At 38.3% G+C, this 26,681-nt stretch overlaps 1 protein-coding gene across 3 annotated transcripts; it reads left to right on the top strand.

Annotated features, from left to right (window-relative positions):
* The first annotated feature begins 317 nt into the window (after positions 1-317).
* rtn1a (reticulon 1a) lies at positions 318-26,531 on the top strand. Of its 3 annotated transcripts, XM_059566051.1 has the most exons (9): positions 318-790; positions 6,061-6,849; positions 10,136-11,023; positions 23,759-23,966; positions 24,057-24,195; positions 24,650-24,719; positions 25,168-25,214; positions 25,544-25,602; positions 25,670-26,531. In XM_059566051.1, exons 1-9 carry the CDS (start codon positions 601-603, stop codon positions 25,707-25,709), a joined length of 2,430 nt encoding a protein of 809 aa, XP_059422034.1. In that variant the 5' UTR covers positions 318-600; the 3' UTR covers positions 25,710-26,531. The 3 variants fall into 3 exon arrangements, with proteins under 3 accessions (XP_059422034.1, XP_059422036.1, XP_059422035.1); XM_059566053.1 differs by lacking the exons at positions 318-790; positions 6,061-6,849; positions 10,136-11,023 and adding an exon at positions 15,660-15,960; XM_059566052.1 differs by lacking the exons at positions 318-790; positions 6,061-6,849; positions 10,136-11,023 and adding an exon at positions 20,611-20,701.
* The last annotated feature ends 150 nt before the right edge of the window (positions 26,532-26,681 follow it).

Raw genomic sequence — 26,681 nt, forward strand, 5'->3', positions numbered from 1 at the left:
GTTCTGAAGAAATAAAAAAATAAAAAAAATGTAACCAATTTTATACCATTTCAGTAAAAAAATAAACTGTGTAGTAGTAATAAACTGGATAGAGGATAAATATTGACAAACAAATATAAAATAATACATAATCAAAATAATCAAGAACATTATTCTTGGGAACAACTGCGAATTCAGTAATTTCTGTCCACAATTTTTTTTTAAAAGTCAGAATCGGACGGTTTTATTATCGCTGAAGGTGTTTTTACGCTGAAGTGTGTGTGTGTGTGTATATATATATATATATATATATATATATAGTGTGCGTATTATGTGTACTGTTAGGTAGATAGAACCACGCCCGTGGCACACGGACCGTCCTCTAACCGGAATGTCTCTCTCCGTCCTCAATCCGTGTCAACCGCGAGCAGCACAGATACAGTGACGTCAGCTCCGAGAAACTGAACCGAGCACATCAAGCCCACTGGCTCCGCTGCTGCGAGACGGGAAGCATCGGTCAGGATCGGCCATATTAAGCGTCACATCTTAGAATTTCTTACTGCGATCTCACACAATCGTTCTCGCTTCTGAACAAACTCTCTGCGTGCGATTACTGCAAGCATGTCCGCCAATTCGAGCGAGGGGCCGGGTTTGGATGGAAAATGGTTCGAGGAGGAGGAGGAGAAGAAGAACGGGATGTTTGGGAGTGCGGGGCCCCGTTTCGACGAGATGCGGGACGATCCGCACGCGCCCAAGCAACAATTCCATCCCTTTGAAGCTAGCGGCGTTCCCATGGAAACTGCATCTACAGGTAAATGTATGCTTTTTATAATTACGCATTGTGTTTTAGCGGCAACGCACGTGCCGGCGATTAAAGAAAAGAAGAAGCAAAAGCTGCTGTTGCTGATGAATGAAGAGAGCCAGAGCAGGCCATGGGTGTGACAGCGCCTGGATGTCTCTGCATACACAGACTCACGCTGCGCTCCAGGCAACTGGGGTAGTTCAAATAACACGACCAAACAAACGACACACACAGTAAAACAAACAAAACATTCTTATGTTGCTCTCTGATGCGAATGAAGATGTTTAGAATGAAGCAATCATGATGACAGAACTCTTAGGATCATGATGTGTGTTCAATGATCATCATTTCTTTGTCTTTGTGCTCACTGCCTGTCTCTCTGCCCTCTTTTCTCCTCAGTCTGTCTCACTGTTCTAAATCACAGGGTATGGCTCAATAATTGGGCATTGTCCACCCTTCTAATAAACTATTTCATGCAGGACATAGCGAGACTATATTAAAACTTCTCAATATGACAGTTCATACAGTAGTGACAACAGCAGTACATCCTTCAAACTCACAGCCGAACCCAACCCAGTCTAAGAAAATGTCAACTGTTTACATGGTGGCAGTTTTGTAATGAACTCGTACATTGTGTTTTGTAAGGAAAAGGTCCACCCCAAACCTAGCCTGTCTGTGGGGTGTAAGCAGATTGTATGAAGACATATTACTGAAATCATAAGAAATCATGAAACCATAAAACTATTTAAAAACATTAAATGAGAGTTTCAACCTTCTGTAGTACAATAAACTAAAAAAAAAAAAGACATTCACATTCAATTGAATGTATTTCTATATAAACTGTAATGTTGTAATTTATGTCTGATTTGTTGACTCTGACCTTAAAAGTGCACAAAGGAATAAGTTCTACAAAGAAATAAATGAGTAGTACTTGAAAATGATATCCTCTTAAATGACGTCTCCAGTAACATCAGTAGCCTAATCTATTTTACATGGAGCAGCACCGTCTCGGGGGCCACCATATTGAGATCACATGACCAGCCAAATAGTGCTTATTTTGTCTGGGTAACTCCTGTTATTGGAGACATTTGCATACTGAATAAAATAGTTGTGGCTGACTGTGAACTTCGCATTTCTTCACAGTCAACAGAAACAAAAGCTTACATTTCAAACACGACCACCATATTGGCTGATCCTAATACATAAACAAAAATAACTGAGTGCACCACTATTTTAGGGCATATTATAGATACTAGAGAGTGTATTAGAGCTTTCTTGAGTATGGCGTGGTTAACAAAACAAAGAGGAGTGGAAGAAAGGTTCCAGACTCATTAGTTTAGGATGTCAACATTTATGGAAGCATGTTGGGTAAAGTTTGTGTTAATGCCATAAATAATGTTGCTTCAACCTTATTTTGATGCTATGAACACCATCTCATCAAGAAATTATTATCCAATATCCTGCATTGTAAAGCTATTTTATTTTTTTTATTTTTTCAGGGAACTTTTACTTTCTGAGTATTTCTAAGCTGCTGCTAAGCTAAATCTAAATGACCGTAACAAAACAATAACACTGAGTTTATTAGATGAGATGTTCTGGTGTCTTAAAGCGTGATTCCTAAACCTCAGACAATAATGTGGATTTAATACCAGACAATAATAAAACATAGAACATTTTCATAAAGGAAGTGTACATGATCGTAGGTTCAGAGACAGACATCCAAGCACTCATAGTCGTACTTTAATTGTACCACATGCTGCATCGTTTAATGTGCTTTTAGTGTTTCTGTGGATCAATGTGACAGATAAAGTAGCGATGTATCTATAGAAACCCTTTCAGAGTGGAGACATGTGACTAGAGCCTATCACACATAGCATGTAAAATACATAAGGTGAAATACACTCGCATGCTTTCAAACTTTCATACGGAAGTCCATCGCAGCCCAGTTTCATGGCTTTTTTCTGTGGCTAATTGTCCGTTTCTGCTTCTGCAGGTGCTCTTTGGTCCATTAAGAGTCTGATTGAACAGCCGTTATGGTTAATAGAGTGCTATTATTAGCTATGGGGAAACTGCATACACACATACGCCCATGCACATGCTCAAATATTCATGAGGCAGGGCCTGAAATCCCTCAGCTCCCCCATGCGCTGGTTAGCTTTAACACACACTCTTGCACATACACAAAAACACACACAAAGTCTTTCCTCCTCTCATGGACACAAGCCCAAATACACATATTTTCTGAAACACATGTAAAAGCACTCGCACAAAGATTCTTTCTCTCTTTCACACTCTAGCTATGTTAAGGTTCCTGTTTCTTCCCTTCCTCTCCCTCCCTCTCTCCCTCCCTCCCTCTCTCTCTCTCTCTCTCTCTCTCCCTCGCTCTCTTCCTGTCTTTCATACAATGTCGGTTTGGGCTGTAGTTGGCTTCGTCTTTAGCATTCTCCCTTTTTAAATAAACAGAGGGAGGTCTATTTATAGGCTGAGTGAGAGTGAGACATCCCACAGTCTTTTTTACAGTAGCCAAGCCTGTGAGCTCACAGATATATAAATACAGGCTGAAAAAAGATCTGTCCACGTGGTAAACGGCTCAACACAACAGAAATCCCGTAACTCTGATTGTACCACCAGTAACATCACTCACACATGTCAATATGTCCACCACAATCCACTTCTGACTGTCTGTCTCTCTCTCTGTCTGCCTGTCTAATGCGCTGAGGGGAAAGGCCTAGACGAGGAGGAATGCTGGTGTGTACTGTCTGTCTGCATTCACAAAGTCACTCGGGCATGAGAGAGAGGCCGAGCGAGATCAACAAACAGTTCAGGGTGAATTTGAAAAGACCATTCCTTCTGTCACTTTCAGCCAAAGGCAGGCAGCATACAAGGACAACTTGAATAGAGTGCGACACTGTAGAGAAATGAATTGTATAAACCTTTCAAGACAAACCTACTTAGAATTTTGAGGCTGTAAAATTGTCAATGTGATTTCAGCTTCATTGTAAAATAATGTTTTTATCATATCCTCAACTTCATGTCATTCTAAACCTGTATGACTCTATTTATTCTACAGAACAAAAAAGAAGTCCAAATAACATTGGAAACCAATTACCTTCATTGTATATACCACAAAACAGTACTTATTTATTGTCTGCTATTCCACAGAAGAAAGAAAGTTTTGGATGGTATGAGAGTCAGCACAATATGTAAATGTTTGAGCCTGCTGTCCCTTTAATTTCTGGTAAAGAACTACACTACCCATAATCCTCCAACAATCAGAGAAGTCACTGTTACCATGGAAATGTGAGTCTTGCCAAAAGAGCTCAGCAGTGTCCGCCTACTCCAAGCAAGCATTGCAAATGACGTGATTGAGTCACTGGCTGAATTCAGAATAGCATACTACTCTAACTATATAAATATATAGCTTAAATGGTACAATAAGGATGTTATATCGAATGCAGCCACACCCATAAAACAAATGTTGTCTTTGTCAAAGAACGTTTTGGTCTGTAGCCTAGAATTCTGTATTGAAGAATTTTTTAAACATCTGGTTGAAATGAATGTGAAAAATACCAGAACCAAGGTTGCTGAAAAAACAGGCTGTCACTGAATACAGATAAACACACATTTGTCTGATATTGCCACATTTAGTGCATTCCATAATGCACTTTTCAGTGTTAAAGATCTATCAAAGTTGGTGGAGGAAGAGAGATATATATTGATAATAAATGTAATCATGCTTAATTCGGTACTGAAAAGGATTTATGAAAACAGTTTTGTCTGATTGAAAAGTTTTTTTCCCACTATTTGTATGTGAGATATATTTTTATATTTTAGTATTGGGTTATGAGCTTAGCAACATACTAATGCCAAACATTATTGTTGAGTTGAGTCTCCTGCCACATAAAAGTTGCTACTTGCTTGGTTCCATTTCATGCTGCAATATTATATATTATATGTTTTATACAGTACTATTTACAATTTTGAATTTCTTAAATATTTTTTAGTTTTAATTTATTTTTAATTCAAATTTAGTTTTTGTAAATAGTTATTAGTTGCCAAGGCAGCATTATTTTTCGTTTAAGTTTTTTTTTTATCTAACATTTATATTTTATCTCAGCTTTATTTCAATTGCTGAAGATGACTTGTAATATTTCAGTTTTATTTTAGTCAACAATAACAACACTGCTATGCTGTCTTAGTAGACAGCTGTCTGTAAGCTGCAGACAGCAAGATGGCATGATAGATCTTTGAATCATATCATTCCTTTCCCCAATTTGCAGTCGGCCATTGGTTCATTATGATGTTATTTCCTTCCGTAATTTTAGCACAGGCTGATGTGCATGTGTTATCGGAGATGTAACAGTCGCAGGGTTTGTTGTCCAGCTTTCATTAATCCTCTTAAGACTCTCATTTCACAGAGACAGAGCAGATGTTGCCAGCTGTGTATGTTCACAGTATCCAACCAATCTGAATATCACTACATGTTCAAACTTACTATCTGCTTTTCGTCTTAATCCAGTGGGAATCAGATTTACATCACTTCTGAAAAAATAACCGACTTTCATGTTTATTCTCTGCATAGATTGTTAAGCTCTTTTACTTTGTGTCTTTTCTCTGTGTGGGGATGTCTTTGTCTATTGTCTTTTCTTCACTTCATATACAGATGCCCAAATATGCTCTAAATCTACTCTAAAAGTCCATGAGCATCTACATATATAAATAAATCAGACTTCTGGTTCCTGCACAGGGCTCAGCAGGGAGTCAACATCTATGTGCTTTAAAGTGTTATATAAATAGCTCTTTCAACATATATGTTTATGATATTTTATGTTTTATTGCCATTAGTGAATTCTATGCAAATAAATTTTTATCTAAACAAATATATTAAATAACAGTTAACCTATTCAGGCTCAGACCCTACATTCATGCCCCACCCAAAAATCACAAGGGATTACTAGAATCCATGAATACCATATCATGCATTTTTGCTTTTTGAAAAAAGAATTGTATCTTTGAATATATATAATCATATGAATAAACATTATTCTTATTGTTGTTTTATGTGCATCAGCACAAATGCACACATTCAAGAGCCAATAATGGAAACAAATCCCATTAAAAATATTTTACATCCAATCTTTTTTTTTTTTTTTTTTTACCACAAACATAAATAAATAATTCAGTAAAAAATAAAAAACAGTTTTCCATTTCCATTTTTTCCCATCCATTAATTACTAATAAAATGTTTATGTTCTGTCTCTCTCTCTCTCTCTCTCTAGGTGACTCTCTGTCTGACATGTTTATGAAGTCGTCATCATCAGGAGAGGGGGATCTGTACACCTCTCTGCTTTCCTCAAAGTCCTCCTCTAATCCTTTTAATGATGGTGCCTCTATCTTCTCCACTGAGGGCAACCGTTCCCCACCTGCTCCTACCGGGACTGACTCCGGTATCGGCATGACCCCAGGTGACCCCTCAGACCATCATACGACCCTGCAGGGCTCCTACAAGACTGACCATTACAGCTACATGGATATGGGGGATGACCTCTGTGATTTTGGTAGTGTGGGAAATGCCAAGAACAAGCAGCAGCCTCTCGTGTCTGGCTATGAAGATGACGAAGATGATGAAGAAGAAGATGAAGATGACATTATTCAGGATTTCAAGCCTAAGATTGATGAAAAGGAAAATAAAGAATCCAGCCATGACCCCTTCGATCTGGGTCGCTATTTGGAGAAGAGCCCCCTTGGATCTGAAGATACAGAGGTGAAGAGTCAGGGTTCGGCCGGTGGGCAGCACACATTCCCGTACGTGGAGGATCCTTCAGATGAAGAGATGGCAGATTACCAATCTTACCATAGGATGGAAACGCCACAGAGTGCCAGTCCTGTAAAGATCACCGTTACGACAGAGTCCCAGCCGGTGAGAGTGTCTCCACAAGCGGGCATGTTCGAAAGAGAGAGCGTGCTCAGTTTCGGTCAGCAGGGTCTTCCCACTGTAACACTGTCAGAACCAGAGGATGACAGCGCAGCCTCCTCAGCTAACCATTCCCCTAACCACTCCCCTACAGGTAGATCCCTTCCCCTTGTTATGCACCTGCTGCACCATTCAAAACTGAATTGAGAAAGCCTTTTATTTTCCAAATCCATTTCTGTATTTGAATTTAATTTAAATTAAAGTAGCAAGCAGACTGCAATTTGTAATTTTTTTTCATTAGAAAGGCAAAGTTGTCACGCCTAGTTTGAAAATTAAAAAAGCTTAAAAAGTGAAAAGTTAAAGATTAATATATGTCTTGCCTCTAATAACATCTAACTGACAGACAGACAGATAGACAGACAGATAGAAAGATAGACAGATAGATAGATAGAGAGATAGAGAGATAGATAGATAGACAATTCAAGTCAAGTAAAGTTGAGTCACATTTATTTATATAGTGCTTTTAACTATACAGATTGTGTCAAAGCAGCTTTACAGTATCAAATAGGAAAATAGTGTTTCAGTGCAAAAGGACAATAGTTAACACTCATCATTGAATTCAGTGATGTCATCATCCAGCTCAGTTCAGTTTAAATAGTATCTGTGCAATCAAGTCAACGACATTGCTGGCTTATATTAGCATAGATGCCATTTTTCTTTTGATGTACATTGTGTGTTATTGTATGTGTTCCCAGTTCTGGATGACCTAATTAATGCAGCCTAACAATCCTTTAACGGATTTGAGTGACAGAAATGTGTAAGTGTGTTATATGTAAGCCAGGTTAAAGAGATAGGTCTTTAATCTAGATTTAAACTGACAGAGTGTGTCTGCCTCCCGAACAGTGTTAGGTAGATTATTCCAGAGTTTTGGCACTAAATAGGAAAAGGATCTGCCACCTCCAGTTGTTTTTGATATTCTAGGTATTATCAAATTGCCAGAGTTTTGAGAGCACAGTGGATGTAGAGGACTATAATACGATAAGAGCTTGCTCAAGTACTGAGATACTAAACCATTCAGGGCTTTATAAGTAATTAGCAAGATTTTAAAATCTATAAAATGTTTAATAGGGAGCCAGTGCAGTGTTGACAGAACCAGGCTAATATGGTCAAACTTTCTGGTTCTAGTAAGAACACTAGCTGCAGCATTTTGGAGTTTGTTTATTAAGCGTGCAGAACAACCATCCAATAAAGCATTACAATAATCTAACCTTGAGGTCATGAACGCATGAATTAACGTTTCTGCATTTGACATTGAGAGGTCACAATATATTACACAATTATATGTAAAAATGCAGTTTTACAAATGCTAGAAACGTGGCTTTCGAAGGAAATATTGCTATTAAATAGCACATCTAAGTTTCTAACTGATGATGAAGAATTGACAGAGCAGCCATCAAGTGTTAGACAGTGTTCTAGGTTATTACATGCAGAGGTTTTAGGTCCAATTTAACTCCTCTGTTTTTTTCAGAATTTAGCAGTGAGAAATTACTTGTCATCCAGTTTTTTATATCGACTATGCATTCCATTAGTTTTTCAAATTGGTATGTTTTGCCGGGCCACAAAGAAATATAAAGCTGAGTGTCATCAGCATAACAGTGAAATCTAACACTGTGTTTCCTGGTGATGTCTCCCAAGGGTAACATGTAAAATGTGAAAAGTAATGGCCCTAGTACTGAGCCTTGAGTTACTCCATACTGCACTTGTGATCGTTATAATACCTCCTCATTGCTACGAATTGATGCCGGTCAGATTAGTACAGTTTGAACTATGCTAATGCACTTCCACTAATGCAAACAAAGTTTTCTTGTCTAGTCAAAAGAATGTTGTGGTCGATAGTGTCAAACGCAACACTAAGATCCAGTAGCACTAATAGAGAGATGCAACCATGATCATATGATAAGAGCAGGTCATTTGTAGTGAGAGGAGTCTCAGTAATATGATATGGTTTAAATCCTAACTGGATATCCTCAAAGATACAATTTTTCTCTAAAAAGAAATATAATTGTGAGGATACTACCATTTCTAGTATATTTTACAGAAAAGGGAAATTCGAGATCGGTCTGTAATTAACTAGATCCTTGGGGTCAAGTTGTGGTTTTTTAATGAGAGGCTTAATAACAGCCAGTTTGAAGGTTTTGGGGATATATCCTAATGACAATGGCAAATTAATATCAGTCAGAAGAGGATCTATGACTTCTGGAAGCACCTTTTTTAGGAGCTTAGATGGAATACGGTCTAGCATACATGTTGTTGGTTTTGATGATTTAACAAGTTTATACAATTCTTCCTCTCCTATAGTAGAGAATAAATGGAATTGTTCTTCAGGGGATCTATAGTGCACTGATGTGGTACTGTAGCCGACGGCTGGTTGGTTAAAATTTTATCTCTAATAGTATCGATCTTGAAACTAAAGTAGTTCATAAAGTCATTACTGCTGTGCTGTTGGGAAATGTCAGTGCCTGTTGGTGCTTTATTTTTTGTTAATTTAGCCACTGTATTGAATAAATACCTGGGGTTATGTTTGTTTTCTTCTAAAAGACGATGCTTTTTTGTAGGATAGGGTACTTTCCTGCCATGCAACATGAAATACATCTAGTTTTGTGTGCACATTATACCACAGGGTGAAACTGTTTTCCTTAATCTTTCTTAAGTGTAAAGTAGCAACCATATAAAAAATGCTAGAAAAGAGAGTCCATAGTTTCTGTTACATCATCAAGTTTTTTTGAGCTATCGGATATGCTGAGGAATTGAGATAAATCAGGAAGATTACTTACAAAGCAGTCTTTTGTGGTATAAGTGGTTCTAACATACTTGTAACAAGGAGTAAAATGAACCATTTTAGCTATATGGAGTTTACACAAGGCTAGATAATGATCTGAGATATCATCGCTCAGCTGCAGAATTTCAACACCATTAACATCAATTCCATGTGACAGTATTAAATCTAGAGTATAATTTTTGACAATGAGTAGGACCTGACACATGTTGTCTTAACCCCAATAGAGCTCAGAATGTCTAGAAATGCTTTTTCATTTATCAACATGGATATTAAAATCACCAACAATTAAAACTTTATCTGCAGCCAGCACTAACTCTGATAGAAAATCAGCAAATTCTTTAATAACGTCTGTATGGTGCCTAGACAGACAGAAAGATATATTTTTATTTGATTTATTTAGTTAAGTAAATTGATTATTGCAGGCAGAAAAATACTGATATATAGGCGTGATATTATCTTGCCTCTAATACCACCCAATCATTAAAAATTTTGCCATTTATTTCAGTATATAATTAATACTTATGTACTTATGTATAATCTTTCTCTCATATTTTAGTTGTTCTTGAATTTTTACATATCTGTTACTTTTTTTCTTTTCCAGGTCGGGAGTCTCCGTCTGATGTGCTGTTCCAGCCTGCAGGAATGAAATCTGTGAGCTCCACCCAAGATTCCAGCAGCATCAGCTCTTATCCCAATCTTCCTGAAACCCAGGACATCAAGAGCTCTGCGAAACCCTCATCCCCTTGGGCTCAAGACCTTCAAGGCAGTGATGAGTCTGGAGATTCAGAAATTGAGCAAGTGGCTGAAGAACCTGATTCGCCAATACTTGATCTGACATCTAAGACCCCTCCCACAAAAGGCGGATTCAGTCAAGCAAGCAACCCATTTGAGCAGGCCAGCTACACATCTGCCACTGATAAAGCTAGTAACCCATTTGACAAGCCACAAACCAACAAGGTCAGTGCTGGTAACCCATTTGACCTCTCTGGGGGTTCCAAAGGGGGCTTTGGTCAATCCAGCAACCCACCAGTCTACAGTCTGTTAAGAGAGGAAAGGGAGGCAGAGCTCGACAGCGACCTGCTAATCGAATCAGCTTCTGAGGAAAGTCCCAAGAGGGAGCAAGAATATTCTACCCCAAAACCTCCAGAAATATCTTCTCCCCTGACCACAGACGTCATGTCTTCTAAGACCATTACGACATCCTGTGCTACGGCCTCTACGTTCACCGACCCCCCAGCTAGCACCTTGAGAGAAACAGAAAAAGAAAAAGAGAAGGAAAAAGAGAAAGTCATACCTGTTGAGAAGCCCAAGCCACAACCAGAGGACAGCATGTCCACCAAACCCAGGCCTGCAGTAATGGGAACATCTACAGTGACTCCAGAACAGCATTCCAGTCAGGAGAAGGAGAATAAAAGCAAAAGCAGTATTGTGAGTTCCACAACAGAGAAAGAGGCTGATCTGTTCCTCCAAAGCATCGACAGACAGAAAGGTAAGGAGCATTGCATTATTCTTCCTACAAGCAGCACTGCTATTAATAACTATAACTAATTAAAAAACATGTCAATTGAAATAAAGCTGAAATAACAGAAAGAAAATATAAAATATTAGATGAAAAAAAATAACTTCAGCTAATTAGAACAAACACAAAATAAGTGAAAAAATCATATTAAAATGACTGAAACTTAATATGAAAAGTGAAAATATAAAAAATAAAAGCTAATTAAAAAATAATATAATTGTAAATACTACTACAATACACTGATTATTGTGGTGTAATGTCCGTTTATGGTTTAGATTTTTTTTTATTATTATCTTGGATGGCCAAGTTTTTTTTTTTTTTGGCATCTTTTATTAGAGTTTTTTCATAAGCCACCAAGAAGAAAATTAAAGTAAAAACTCACTATGGATATACTTTACCACTTTAGTGATTAGCTAAATTTTCTATCATAGAATTTTTTTTTAAAAAGACATTTTAAAATTAAAATAATGCATAATAAAGTTTTAAGAAATGTTTATGGACAGTAACTTTTTTCAATTAGTCAGTAAACAAAATTTTTTTTAGATCCTAAGGCTGCTTTTAGAGTACATCAGCCAGAGAGTTAAGGACAGTTGTTCTCAACCAAGGCTCAGCAAACTTCCAATTAAGCTTAATGAATATGCTGAAAACTCAAAAAAATCCAGATGCAAACTGATATTATATTTATTTTCCCCCTCAGTAACTATTATTTTTATTGAAAACAAATTATGTTTAATTACCTTACTATGTTTACATTCCCAGTGGCAACAAGCAAAATGCCAGTGAAAATATCTCTGATTTGTGATTATGTGGGGGACATTCAAATATTTTGTTGGACATAGGGGGGGTCAAAAATTTTGAGAACCACTGTTCTAGATGATTGCAGGTTTGGAACCAAGTTAACATTAGCACTGTGACTCAGAGAACATCCACTGCCTGACAGCTGTGATGAGAGGTGGTGAGTGTCATGAAGTGATGATGTGGGAGTACCAGCTCATCTCCTGTTTATCACCAAATGGCGCCTCAAAACACATTCAAACAAAAACCATTTTAAATAGATGTTATGATCATAGCAGCTTAAAAGCAACTCAAGTTTACGTAATCAGTAGTTTATTTATGTAGATCATTTAGAATTTATGTAATAGTAGTATAATCTAATTAGCATAATCATTTTCCTTTTGCAAAAGTGTCATGCCAATCAAAAGGAAAAAGTCATATTTCACTGGAGTGTTGAATGCGAGTTCACAGTCAGTTTTCAGTGTGATGCAATAAAAACATGAACCACAAAATAATGGAAATAAATGTATTGCTATTGGGTGGTGTATTAGTTCAGATTCACAAAGGACTCTTAGAGTCATCTCTTGTAGTGAATTAAACACATACAGTAAGGCACAGATGATAACATATTTCAAAACAGTGAATTACAGTCTGAATCAATCAGAAACACAGATTTACAAGAGTCCACCTCTGTTATGTCAACAAAACAAACCTTGATTTTTATTGTATTGAATCCAAAATATTCATTTAAATCACAATTTTTCTGGATTCACTTTGTAACTCAGCTCACTGTTCTCATTCTTTATCATCTGTTCTTTGAATGCGTACTAGTCATGCCAATTCATAATTCTACAATGCTCAGAGGAAGCAGTGCTGAGCAGATTATTGTCACAGCTGGTGTTTTCCATAAAAGTTTAATTAGAAAAGCCTGCTTATGTTGCTAGGACTAATTTGATTCGATGGTGGAAAGCCTGAGAGACAATGACTTTGTCCAAAAGCACAATCGACAGCCTTTACGTAAGGCATTAAAGAACAGCCAGTATTTGTGTAACATCCTGTCTAAGATGCCTTCATCTTTTATTATTTTGAAAGCAGCATAGGTTTAAGATTCATCCATTTAGTCATTAAATGCTTTTATTCATTTATTATATATATATATATATATATATATATATATATATATATATATATAACAAAAACTCACAAGAATTTATTTTTGAACATTAAACATTACACACTCTCAGAAAAAAAGGTACAAAAGCCGTCACTTGGAATGGTACCCTATCAAAATGTACACCTTTGTAACTTATTTACCAACTTACAGTATTTGCATTTTAGACCCTTAAATGTACATATTTGTTCCTAAAGTGTACATATTAGTATCTAAATTTAGCATTTTTGTACCTTTTGATAGGATACCGTCCCAGTGACAGATTTGTACCTTTTTTTTCTGAGAGTGCATCATGGTCCGGTCCCTTGAAAGCTGGTATGAAATCAATTTCATTGAGAATTTCCTTCGTACAAACACGCTGCTTGTGTAGTCATTGATATTGCCAGGCACACAGATCCACTTTTCTGGGGTCGACTGAGGCTGAATTAAGGGGATAATCTCCCTCTAGTGGTGGGTTTAAAAACTGCTCTGTGGTTTATTTACATGACTTCAAAATAACAAGGAAAACGCGAAAAAGCTCAAGCAATGGTGTACACTGACCCAAAAGATATTACAGATCTGATGTTATTATTATTTTTTTTAAATCCTTTAAGGCTGCACATTTAAACAACATTAAACTGAAACGCACTGCTGTTACTCGTAATAAATCTTCTGTAGGTCCATTAATAAAACTGGAGTTCTTTATTTGAACATTCATAGCAGGAGTGTGTGTTGTTTATGAAACTGTTGACTGCAGAACCAGAACAGCTCTTAACATGCTCATCTCAGGAGTAAGCCTGTTTCTCAGTGTTTATGTGAACCTGAGTGACATGAATTTGTGACAGCAGTGGGAGGAATGAACATTAAAACAAATGAACTGTTTTGGTTCAAGTGGTTCTTTCTAGAGAAGAAGACTCTCTTGTTGTAAACAGTTTTTATATAATCCTCTTGTAAAATGGGGACAGTGCATGTATGATGATTCAAGCATTATGAAGTGTTTTTTTTAATGAAGGAACAGCAGTTGATTAAAAATGTATTTGCTATATTTCTTCCTTTATTAATTTCGTATATTACAAGATTACAGGCAGCTACATATAAACTGACGAAGATATTTTATGATAGGCAATATGTAAGTCTTATGTTGTGAACGGCATTTTAACCCATATTCCAGTCATTGTATGGTGACTGAAACCGAAGGTTCTGGAATGTTAGAAAAAGAGGTCAACGCCTTTACGGCAGCGCTGCCGTAAATCACCTGCAGAGGGCGAGAGAGACCGCCGGTTCATGTAACACAGCTTTAGGTTTTTATACAGTCTATGGGTTTTTATCATTGAAAAACTTCATAAGAACAGTACCAACCGATCACAGTAATGCTGGAGTATGTCTTCGTGTGAACAGGTTGATGTTTTTAATGTGGTGATATTAAAACATCAAAACAACAACGTTATACATTGCATTCCGATTCTGAGACAACCTGGATCAGCACAGACCAGCCTGTTGCCATGGTAACACGGGAGAGAGGAAGCATAAGCTGTTATCGTGGTGAGCCCTTAGAGAGAAGAAAAGATGCTTAGGGAAATAGAAGAAGATGATGAAAATGAATAAGCCAAGACCACTGATCTATATATGATATAATAATATAATAATATTTTCTCTATTTTTCTCTATTATAGATCAGTGGCCAAGACTGAAATCATCGAATAGCAGACCTACTCACACGTACCGACGCATGAACGCATGCACAAGTATTCATTTCCTGCGTCGACTCTTGTTGTTGAAATACCTGAAAACATCTGTGTCTCATTTATAAAGGCTGTGCCCTCCGGTGGTCGCATCCTCTGTAGGAAGTATCACGGTGCTATGCCAACACATTTAGAGCATTGTTGCATTCTCACAATACAATGAAATGTTAGATAAAAATGACTTTAAGGAAAATTATTTCTAAATTTGAAAAGTAATTAGATTTTTTTACTTGTTTTATTTTGCTCAATGTTTGAGTACTGCAACAATCTTATTGAGAGAAAAAAATAGGAGGATATTACAAAGTTTATCCGTTTTTACCGGAGGCGATTTAAGATTGGTTGTAAACACCACACTGGGCTTGTGTGTGTACCATACATCAGCCGGCACTGTTCAAATTAACGACGATTGTTTACGGCTATGCAAAGAACTGTGGGTTATCAGCAGCGAAGGACACACCTCATGCATCCTCTGACGAATTCCTGTGAAAGAAAGTCGCATTCGGAGTGCCATAATGCTTTTCTGAAATGAGAAAGCCTCGATGACGTATGCAGCTTTCGAATGCGACCTCCGGAGAGGGCAGCCTTATTTTTTTATTTCTGTTTCTCTGTTTCTCTTTTGTTTAGTCTTTGTTTCTCTGCAATTAGAATATTAATAATATGTAACTATAATTTTCACTATAATCTTGAATTACTATTTATTCATCGTTAACCGTGATAAGGATAAGGATAATATAAAGGTATATATTTCCACATATGTTAGCCTATTCTTTTAAAGTCTGAATGCAAATAAAATTAAAAAGCAAGATAAAAACCCAGCAGACTCCGCCCATTTTGAACCGACAACAATGCCAACGTGGTCACGTGACCTCGCCAGTGTTTTAGCTTTAGGGTGGGGCCTCTTTGATCTGAATCCCCCATCACGCCCCAGGCGTTGCATATGGTACGCTCCGCTCTCTGCGGTGGAGGCTGCAGTGTTTACGGTTTCATCCAGCAGAGCAGCTCCTCTCTCTCTCTCTCCCTCTCTCTCTCTGTCCGTTTCTTCACTGAGCAGCAGTAGCTTGTCTCTCCTCTGCTCTCTCCTTGCTGGCTATTCATGCCGTTTGGACGCGTGAGATAGTGGGTCACTCACGGGGAGATATAAGATCTGCGAAGGCAAACGAGAAAGACGACATCAGCGAGAGAAACGACAAACATGGATAAAGGGAAGAAAGAGTGCACCTGGAGCAGCTGGAGAGGGCAGGGTACAGATTTCGTGTTTGTCTGTATAAAACAGTGCTTTATGGTACTTATTTTACAACGCTTTGTGTGTTTCATGCTGTATATTTGAGCGTGTATTAGGTTTTGGTTTTACATGAAACCTCTGTCTCTGCGCCGGTGGGACAAAGAGAAGAGGGAAGAAGCATTTGTTTTGGGATGAGGGACGGTAGGTGGTCTGTCTGCTTCACAGTAACGCTGATATCGTAACCCCGCTGTGTCGTTAGATTAGGCTTCGTTTGCTACGGAGTTGAGGTTGTTTTTATCTTCATTCGCGGTTACAGTAGCGCTGGATGAGGCTGTCGCTATAGCAACCAGGTCACACCCATCCTGATTACATCATTCCCTTCAACAGGCATCCATGATACCTGGAGAACGATAGAGCGAGGCCATGCGAGACTCAGAAATTGTGAGCTAGGATATTTTTAAAAGAAAAACAAACAGGATTCTCTAGGCTGTTCTAGTAATCTGGCAGGCACAATTTAAATGTCCACATTGATAAATGGTTTTGGGAGGGAGTGCAGGCACTCTATTTATAGGGACTGCATTGTGTGAGTGTTAGCAGTCTGTGTTTGTAAAGCTACAGTATGTGTATGGTTGTGTTTGCTGAAACTACTGTCTGTAACTAGATGCAAAATTCACAACATTATAATTGGCCTTACAGTATTCTCAGTATAAGCCATTCTTAGTGGTTTCTAATGACGTTGAAAGAGCATTCTGGGTGGTTGTTTTGGTATGGGCCAAGTAAAAAAGAAGTCCACGTGTGGATTTATATTATATTCTTCTTACATATGTTTAGGACCTTTTAAACTAATTCATAGAAGACATGTCTTAAATCTATTCCTAGCATGATCATTTAACAGCACAAATACATTTTTACTCCACTCAGTTTGTCTCTATGTTTATGCTATTATATATGTGATATGTGTATGACATCACATTTTCTCTGCATGATTGTATGACATCACTATGAAAACCATTTCTTGTTTTTTGATGATTCATAAACTCTCTGGAGTCTAGACCCATCTTACTGTTATTCTCTTCCACCCAGAGACATGCATAAATCAACACATAAATATATAAAACATTCAGTGCTGAATTTTTAAACCACTCACAGACCTGAAGGAAGTGTTTTATTTGAACTCATCCATATATTTGTCTGTAAGAAGTAAATAGAAGCAAGTAAATAAAATAATTTGCTAAATAATGGATAAAACAACAGGGTTTCTAAAGCCAGGACAGAATATTGTTCCTGATGACATTTTACAAAAGCAAGCACAGTATATGTAAAATATGAAGTGGTAGATGTACCTGAAATATACTTGATTTGGGATATTGAGGTTTAGTTTAGTAGACCTTTGAATGGAAAATGCATATTTATTTCAGTATAGATGTTTAGTTGTTTGTATATATATAATATGCAAAAGCCTCTAAGTGTCATCTGAAATTTTTATCTAATATTAGGATTTTTAGCAAGCTCTTATGGTTAGGTGGAGTCATTTTACTTTAATGGCAATGTGCAGGTCCTTTTCCAGTCTATTAAAGTGAAATAACTGAACATAAATATAGGAGCCTGATAAAAATCCTAATTTTAGATGAAAATTTCAGATCGCACTTTAGAGGCTTTTGCATCTGAACTCTTCATATATATATACGAGTACCAGGATTGTGATTGCAGTAACTCTGGTGCCTGGGTCACCTATTTTTGAGACTTTTGTGTCATCAGCCCAGATCATTAACCAGTAAGATACTACCAACCCTAATTAAAACTTAAACTGGCACAAAATGTGACAAAAACAGTGTTCATGTTTATTAGGGAAGACTAAGGCACTGTTAAGTTGTTACATTTTGTCAATACTGTGGAAGTCAGGGGTAACCAAAATGTTGGTTTCCAGCATTCTTCAAAATCTTATTTTGTGTTCTGCAGAATAGTCATACAACATTTCATTTTCATTTTTAATTGAGATAGCAAGGTAAACAAAGACAGATTGGGAGTGAAAATGTACATTAAAAATAAAGTGTCCAATGGGAATATAGTGCAGTAACTCACCATGCGTGAGCATTATGAAGGTCAGAAGTTCAGACAAGGTTTTAAGGCAGTCACACATGCTCCCTTTCTGGTCCAGGATGCATTTTAGCATTTTGCTAGCTGATTAAGACAATCTTTTTATGATACGCTACAACAGTATATTAAGTTATTCAACCTTCCCTTTTGAACATTCAGGCTTTCAGTCTCAAACTTTTTCAGCTGTCTTGGTTCCTATAAATTTTTCCCTTAGGCATTTTTAAAAATCTTTAGTTAAAAGTTATAAGCCATGAATCAAGCCAAACAGCTTCAGGTGAATCACTATATAATGAATTTGATTTGAAGGAAAATATTATTTTAACATAAAAAGACAGAGGTACAAGACTGTGCTTAACAACTTTAATGAGAGAATGAACTAGAATCCCATGGAGCATTGGAAATATGATTAAAATAAATACAAACTGGGAATGTAATTAAAATTAACACAAAATATGGACACATATTGATTTAAAGATGTTGGTTGTGTATATACAGTAGAAACAACATAATTTGCAACTGTTGCATACATATAAGAACATTTAAGTAGTTTGAGAGTGTAGTGAGATTAGCTAGATAATTTTGCTTGAAGTTTTGCAACTTGTTTTGGTTTTTTGGCGTTTTTTGCAGAACCATTGCTAATGTTTTTCACCAGGATTTGTGCTGCTGAGCACAATTATATAAAAAAAAAAAGTTGTATGCCATTGATTAACAACCTTATAGCTCACAATTAGTCTGTTTTTATTAAGTCTGTGTAATAATCAAAACTCCATAATCATCGGGAAGAAGGAGGCGGGAACCGGCGGACAATCAAAATGAAACTTTAATAATCAAAATAAACACAAAACAGCGCATCAGCCCTTCGCGGACGACTGATGCGCCCAAATAAAAACCAAAACATAAAATAAAGCCCAGGCCTGGTCCTCTCTCGTCCTTCACTGTCGTCGCTCCTGTTTTATATCCTTCCATCTCCTCTGTGGGACTCAAGACCGGTGGGTCGAACAGGTGTCGTTCATCTCCAATCACTCCACCGGCCTCGCTCGTTCCCACATCCCTCGGCCCCGCCCCACTCGTCACATACCCCCATCGCCCCTCGCAGGCTGGGGGGTACTCCAGAGACTGTGCTCTACCCCCCCCCCACTTCCCTCCAGGGGGACCGCTGACCTCTGGGAACCTGGGGGTAGGACAGACGAGGCAAGAGAAAAGGAGATGGAAGGAGGAGCGACAGAGACGAGAGAGGGGAGAGAAAATAAAAACAAAAAACAAATTCTGGTTCCCAGACGCACTGCTGCTCGGCCCTCCACCAGCTGGGTGATCTCCTCCGCGGTGCCTGGCGGTGGCACTGGATGGCCCTCGGCGGACGGCACGACACTCCTCCGCCGCCCGGTGGACGGCGACGGCTCCTCCGGTTTTGGGCAGTCGGCAGGAGTCCCCCGTTCCCTGCTCCTCCCTGTTCTGGCGGATGGCAGCAGGCTCCGGCCCCCTGGCGAACGGCGCCGACTCCTCCGCTCCCTCACGGACGGCAGCTGCCCCTCCACATCACGGGCGTCCGGCTGCGAGCTCGCCCATCCCCAGCAACTCACTCCAGCCCACCGCCTCGAGCGTCCATGGCGGCACCCTCCTCGCCTGCTCGATGGCACCGCGGATTCACCACAGCGGCGAGGGATCTTCAGCAGCACGTCCCTCCTTCTCCCGGGTTTCGGCACCACTATAATAATCAAAACTCCATAATCATCGGGAAGGAGGAGGCGGGAACCGGCGGACAATCAAAATGAAACTTTAATAATCAAAATAAACTCAAAACAGCGCATCAGCCCCTCACGGACGACTGATGCGCAAAAATAAAAACCAAAACATAAAATAAAGCCCAGGCCTGGTCCTCTCTCGTCCTTCACTGTCGTCGCTCCTGTTTTATATCCTTCCATCTCCTCCGTGGGACTCAAGACCGGTGGGTCGAACAGGTGTCGTTCATTTCCCAATCACTCCACCGGCCTCGCTCGTTCCCACGTCCCTCGGCCCCGCCCCACTCGTCACAGTCTGTTAATCTAAGTAAAAAAAAAAGAATCTGATTTTTACTTCCAGAATTTAACTGCCATACTCCATATAGGCCCTTGGCCGTGGCAATGACCTTTCATTCAGGAAGTGAATGGCTGGATATAATGTTTGCCTGGTTGTCAAGCTGGATGTGCATCTTCTGATGCTATAAATACACTCCGAAATTTAAGCGGCAGCACACACGCACACAATTACCCCCCCCCCCCCCCCCCCCACCTTCTTATTTTAAGCTGGCCCCCTAAGCAGTGTGTGTAAAGGAAACTGGAACACTGTAGCTATAGCAACCACTGCTGCCCCCTTTTTTTTCTTCTCACACACACTAGCAACATACAGTAGGACGTTTGAAACAATGTGGATTAATTAGGTTCTGCGAAAGGGTCCCACATAATTGTGATTTTTGACTATGTTTGTGTTTCAGTCTGGGCTGTTTGTCACCCTGTGTGCTGTATGAATGTGTGTGTGGTTGGTGTGTGTGTCCATTATTAGCCAATGGTGGTATCAGCCGGTCCCCCTCCCTCTCGTACTGTCTTTCTCTCTCTGCTTTTGTGTGTGTTCCCACTCACTGTCTCTCTCTCTTTTTCTTGCTGTTCTTGCAGTCATGGGTGGTTCAGGTCAGTAGCTCTCTCTGTCTTCTGCTAGCTTTGGTGTTTTAGAATAAAAATCAGGAATCTCAGAGACTTGTTTATAGTGATGGAATTAACTACAGATGTCACTTGTTTTGATGGATGGAAGTAAATTTAGTGATGCTTTAATGTCCATATGTTCTGTGTTAAGTCACCTAACTACTGGATATCCTTAAACAATAGTCTTAAATCAGTCTGCTTTAGTTAAGTAAATACTTAAAGGTGTGTGTTAGGAAAAAGAGCGTGAACGTTGCTATTTTTAGTCTTGTTCTATTTAAAGAGTCAGTTAACTGAAGGATTTGTCAGAGCAGGGAAGTATCACCATCAAAGGGTTATAGTTTAATAATGTTCAAGTTTTTTTGTATTTTTTGTTTTCCATTATTATTGATTAGAGACCATATAAATAATTGACTGTGTGTTCAACGATCTGTCAAATATATAGTCTGCACTTCATCCAGATAAAAATGGCCGATATTTCTGCCCTCCTCTAAGCTCTGCCAGGCTAAATTTAGCCCAGCGGGACTGATGGGAGAATCACACAGGGGACTGCAGAGTGTGACAGACCAGCTTCCGTGAGTGTGTAACGGTTTCTTCTGAAGCAGCAGCAGAAGGTGTAAAAATACAGGTGTTTAAAAAGAAACCATACAGAAGTTACAGTGAGCTCACGCTTGCCGCAGAAACTGAAGAGTTGATTCCGAGATCTCAGTCTGCTGGTTCTCATGGCAACAAGTTCTATTTGTGTTGTCTTTATGATATTTGGCTGGAGAGGTGATGGAAAGGTGGAATGTGTTTTCTTCCAGCAGTTACACACTTGATTGGTTGTGAAGTATCATAATAATTAGAAAGAACTTGCATACAAGAATGCAAAGAAATTCTTTTCGTGTGACCAAATGGATGGGTCAAAATGAATGGATCATTGTTTTTGCTATATGCACTACCGTTCAAAAGTTTGGGACCAGTACGATTTAAGAAATTGGTCATTTAATAGCAATGAATCAGCATTTTATAGAATGATTTCTGAAGGATCATGTAACACTGAAAATTGGCAACTGAAAATTCAGCTTTGACATCTCAGGAATAAGTTATGTATTGAAAATCCATTTAAATAAAATAAAAAATAAAAACTGGTATTGTAAATTGTAATATTGCATAATATTAAAGTTTTTTCATTGTTTTTGATCAAATAAATGCAGCTTTGATGAGTATAAGAGGCTTTTATAAGAGAGTCTATATTGATCAATCAGCATCCTGTACTGTAATGATTACCACACTGATATTTGCCTGCTAATTATTACACAGAAAGCTTATATGTTATTTCTTCATCATCAGTCAGATTCATACCAATAGCATACCAATAGCAAATAGTTCCAGAATGTTTAAAGAAAGGCTTGACTCTTAGCGCAGGACAGAGCATTGTGTTTTGTAAGTTAAATTTGTTCATTGAGTGTGCTTGGTTTCAATCTGTTTAATGCATATACTGCATGCTCCCAGTACTTGGTAAATGACTTGCTCCTTGAGAACAGTGGGACTACTTTGTAGGTTTAAATGCTAGTTGTACAATTTCTTATCTAAATGATTATGAGATGCATGTTGGGGCCAGTAACTAAAAGGTCTGAACTGTGAATGGTGATCCTTGAGCAAGACACTTAACATTAGGTTTTGCCAAAGGGGATTACCACTGTAACTTAAGATGGTACACGTCTATACATGTGATGTGACACTGTAAAAATAATTTGATCTCCCTTAGGTTGAGTGATGATAATTTCACCATAGACTAGGTTCTTGTTAGGTACATGTCATCAGAGAACCGGGGTTATGGTAGTAACCTAAAGTTTTGCCTTTTACCCATTCCATTCTATGTATTGAGTACTTGCCTAAACCAAACCTGCAATAAAAAAGCTGTAACCTTCTTGCACCTTTCCATTCCACTGCTATATTTCTAAAAGTTTATGAAAGTATGGTGAAGGCTCATAGCTCACTTTGTGTGGTCATTATATTACAGCACTTCTGATAAAAACTATTTGAACTGTCTTACCCAATAGCAATAATTAACCCAGTACAGTGTGTGCACACAGATGGTTAGGGTTAGATAAGTTGACAACAGGTGCAGTGGGAGGTAGACAGGTGTGAACTGATAGCCTCAAGGTTACACATTTTCTCTTCATGGAAAAGGCACGATGTACACAGTCAAGAAAGAACTTCAAAACAGAATTTTTAAATTGATTTCCAGACCTGTAAAAGTCACAATTATTGAAATGAATAAAACAAATTGAAATTTCTGACAGGGTTCCACTGTCACCTTCTGGCTTGCTTAGTTAGGTCCTGAAAGACACTTAACTTTAAGTAATTAATCTATATGACCACTGACTTCCAGAACTTGATCTGAATTAAGCTGGACAGTGGCATTCTTTTTTCTGTAGAGCTGCTTTATAGCTGAATCACATCTTGTAACATTGACACTGGTATTAAACTTAAATTAAATCAACACTGAAATGATTTGAGATTAATATCATTGCTGCCTATAGCTGATCGATTAACTTCACAGTTCTTTTTCTTAACCAACTTAAGCTAAACAATGACACAATCATCTTTGAGAGCTGCTTTACAGCAGAATCTAAATCTCCTTAGCAGAGTTTTCATAGTTGCTTCTGTTATTTCCTGTTTATCTCTGTGAAGCCACAATCTATATTGTATAAAGTGCTATAGAAATAAAGGTTGATTCTTCAGGAATGTCATATTTCATGTACACATATAGTGAATGAGACCTTCTTTTAGTAGTGATGAGTAAATGGCCAATGCTGACTATTACATAAGTGTAACAAATACTAAACCGCTGCTTTGTGATGGCTACGTAAATAATGTTTTCCAGAGACGAATTACAATATGACAAGTGTAGAGAGACTTGCAACCTGTGATTGATGCTGACCAATCAGGCTCATGCTGTAATTTCTCACTGTAAAATTTGTGCACAAACGTACATACTGTAAGAACTGAATTGGTTCTTGTTCTAATCACACTTCTACTTGTTTTTCTCCCCCTCTTCAGTGGTAGATCTGTTACATTGGCGGGATGTGAAGCAGTCCGGGCTGGTGTTCGGCAGTGTGTTGCTGCTGCTGTTCTCTTTAACCCAGTTCAGCGTGGTGAGTGTCATAGCGTATCTCGCTCTGGCTGTCCTCTCCGCCACCATCAGTTTCCGAGTCTACAAATCAGTTCTGCAGGCAGTGCAAAAAACCGACGAGGGCCACCCCTTCAAGTTAGTCCAGGACTCAGTTTGTGTCTTTCACCTCTGTACATATTGAGCAATGAATCGGTTCATTCACTCTCATGCCTTCTCTCTTGTCAGGGCCTATCTGGAGGTTGAGATTGCTCTCTCTGGAGATCAGATCAGTAAGTATGTGGAGAAGACTCAGCTGTACATCAACTCAACCACGAAGGAGCTTCGCAGGCTGTTCCTGGTTCAGGATTTGGTCGATTCCATAAAGGTGAAAACATGCTAGCTGATAAACATTCCATTCCTGAATATTTCTTTCCCTGATTTTCTGTGATACTATTGCAATTTCAATGTGAAACTCGTGATAAGGTGCACTCTATAATTTTGTTTCATTGGATGAACAGTGGTCTTGAAACCTAATGGCATTGAGTGTTACACAAAAGATTTCAGTTACAGGAAATACCTATTTGCAGGCATATTTTGGAACCAAAAGTGGCCAATAATTTTTGAGGATGCATTCAGCTCATGTGATTTTAAACCAGGCGTGGCGCTCACCCAATGTAGAATAAAGCAGCAGTTTTAGGCCAGTAATGTAGGTTTACATCATTTTAAAGATATGTAAGTGCTGTTAATTTTGTTAGAAAGTGGGAAAAGTTACCGAGTGCTCCTTTAAAGATTTAAAAGCTGTGAAGATAATTTGACTTTACATATGTGTGTGTGTTTAGTTTGCAGTATTGATGTGGTTGTTGACCTATGTTGGAGCTCTGTTTAATGGCCTGACCCTGTTGATTCTGGGTAAGAAAACAGCCAAACACACTACCATTCAAAAGTTTAAGTTTGGTAAGATTTTTTAATGTTTTGTAAATGAGTCACTTGGGTTTGATTTATTTGATCAAATATACAGAAAAAAGCAGTAATAACTGAAAACATTACAATTATTATACACAGTACACATTTTTCCTCCAGTGGGTGGAGTCAGCTAGAATTTCTAAATGAAAAGTTGATAACCTTTATCCTATATCAGTGCCGATTCTTAACGAAGAAATGATTTTCTAAGAGATGTTCAACAGTTTTATTGTGCTATGCGTTTGCACCCAATAAATTCCATGTCACACACAGACACACTGCTGTAGGTTAAGGTGTTATAACCTCAAATAACTCTAATTAAGTGTCATCACACAGCATTATGGGAGCGCAGCTCCGCTGTCCTGACTCTATCTCTCCTTGGTCTTTCTCTCTTTAGCGGTGGTTTCCATGTTTACCGTGCCACTGGTTTACGAGAAGTACCAGGTAATGTTTTCCCAATCCCCACAACTATCTTTTTTAGGGTCTGTTTTGCCACAAAATCAGAACTTAGGATACTGATTCCTATAACAGTGAAATATCATGCTACTCAGTAAATTTTTTTTTGTGATAGTATGCTATAAAACGTTCAACTTTATTTTAAAAAAGCTACAGTAAATTAATACTTTCATTTTGAAGTTATTCCTATAATTCAGAATTAAGAAAGAAATCCAATATATTATTAAAGTAGTTAGTAAAAAAATTGATTATGGATTTATTCTTTTGACATCCATACTGTGTATGGTGAATCCTCACACTCTTTTTCTCCCTTTCAGACACAGATTGATCAGTACTTAGGACTGGTGCGCACCCAGGTTAACTCGATAATGGGAAAGTGAGTTCTGTATAAATATTTATTTTTACATTATATGAACCTGCCTAATTTTGGGTTTGCTTTTCAGGATTAGAGAGAAGGTTCCTGGTGCCAAAAAAAAGGAATAAACTCTTCGCTTCTGTACGAGTAAACACTATAGCCAGTAAAACCTACTACTTTGCCAGCACTGAAGGACCCCAACTACACAGGAGGCCAATGTCACCTCAAAAAAAAAAAAAGAAAAAAAAAAAGGCATCAACAACAAAAGATCATCATGTTAGTTAACGGCACCAATAACACCCCCGCCCCTCCCACTGTTGCCAGTCACAGGTGAAGCCCTGCATAAGTAACTAACAATGATTCTAACACCTTGTGGGCGATTGTAGAGCATTAGATATACCAGAGGGACACACACTGTGCTTCTCTCTTCCATTGCTTCTGATTTAAGTGCATGAAGTCTAGTCTTGAGTAAATTCTTGCTATCTCTGCAGTGCTCTTCCTCTCTGCTTTATTTTGCAGTGCATATTTCCTGCTGTAAAATGTGACACGAAAATGAAAATCATGCCTGTCATATAATCTCCTGCTGCCATGTCAATTAATTGCTTCAATTCACCGTCACTGGTTGAGTGGCTCTGTGTACAGACATACTTAATATCGAGTTGAATTGTGGATTTTTTCTTTCTTTTCTGTGTATTCGAGCACAATGATAATTTGAAGGTGTTATTACTAAATGTGTAACTGTAATTTTTGCAGAACTGTAGGGATACGTGTAGGTGTTTAAAGACAAGCTTTGTGGTCCTTCTCTAGGGCACCCGATTGTCAGACTGCAGAGCTCCAGCTGTACTAAACTGTCCAACTTTGTACGATGTTCAGTGTTCAGTTATTTTAAAGTCTTTATTTGCACTCTGTATTTAATTAACGAATGGGAAAAATAAATGTTCCTTAATGTAGGAGGGTTTGCGTTTTGTCATGCATAGCTAAGAGAACTAAGAAGGTTGTTATGGGACAAAGTGAGATTTGGTTCCATTTATTGGTTAACTGAACGAAGGCAGATTTAAATGTGAGCTCACAGACAATTGTAACAAAGTGGTGTGTTTAAG

This window comes from Carassius carassius, chromosome 14 (assembly GCF_963082965.1).
Source record: "Carassius carassius chromosome 14, fCarCar2.1, whole genome shotgun sequence".
NCBI classification, from domain to species: Eukaryota; Metazoa; Chordata; class Actinopteri; order Cypriniformes; family Cyprinidae; genus Carassius; species Carassius carassius.

What these genes read in the sequence shown, in the direction of transcription:
- rtn1a (XM_059566051.1), top strand. Translation starts at nt 601, where the DNA reads ATGTCCGCCAATTCGAGCGAGGGGCCGGGTTTGGATGGAAAATGGTTC. An exon ending in CATGGAAACTGCATCTACAG is followed by an intron (nt 791 to 6,060) that starts GTAAATGTATGC and finishes CTCTCTCTCTAG; the next exon opens with GTGACTCTCTGTCTGACATG. An exon ending in CCTGACCCTGTTGATTCTGG is followed by an intron (nt 24,720 to 25,167) that starts GTAAGAAAACAG and finishes TTCTCTCTTTAG; the next exon opens with CGGTGGTTTCCATGTTTACC.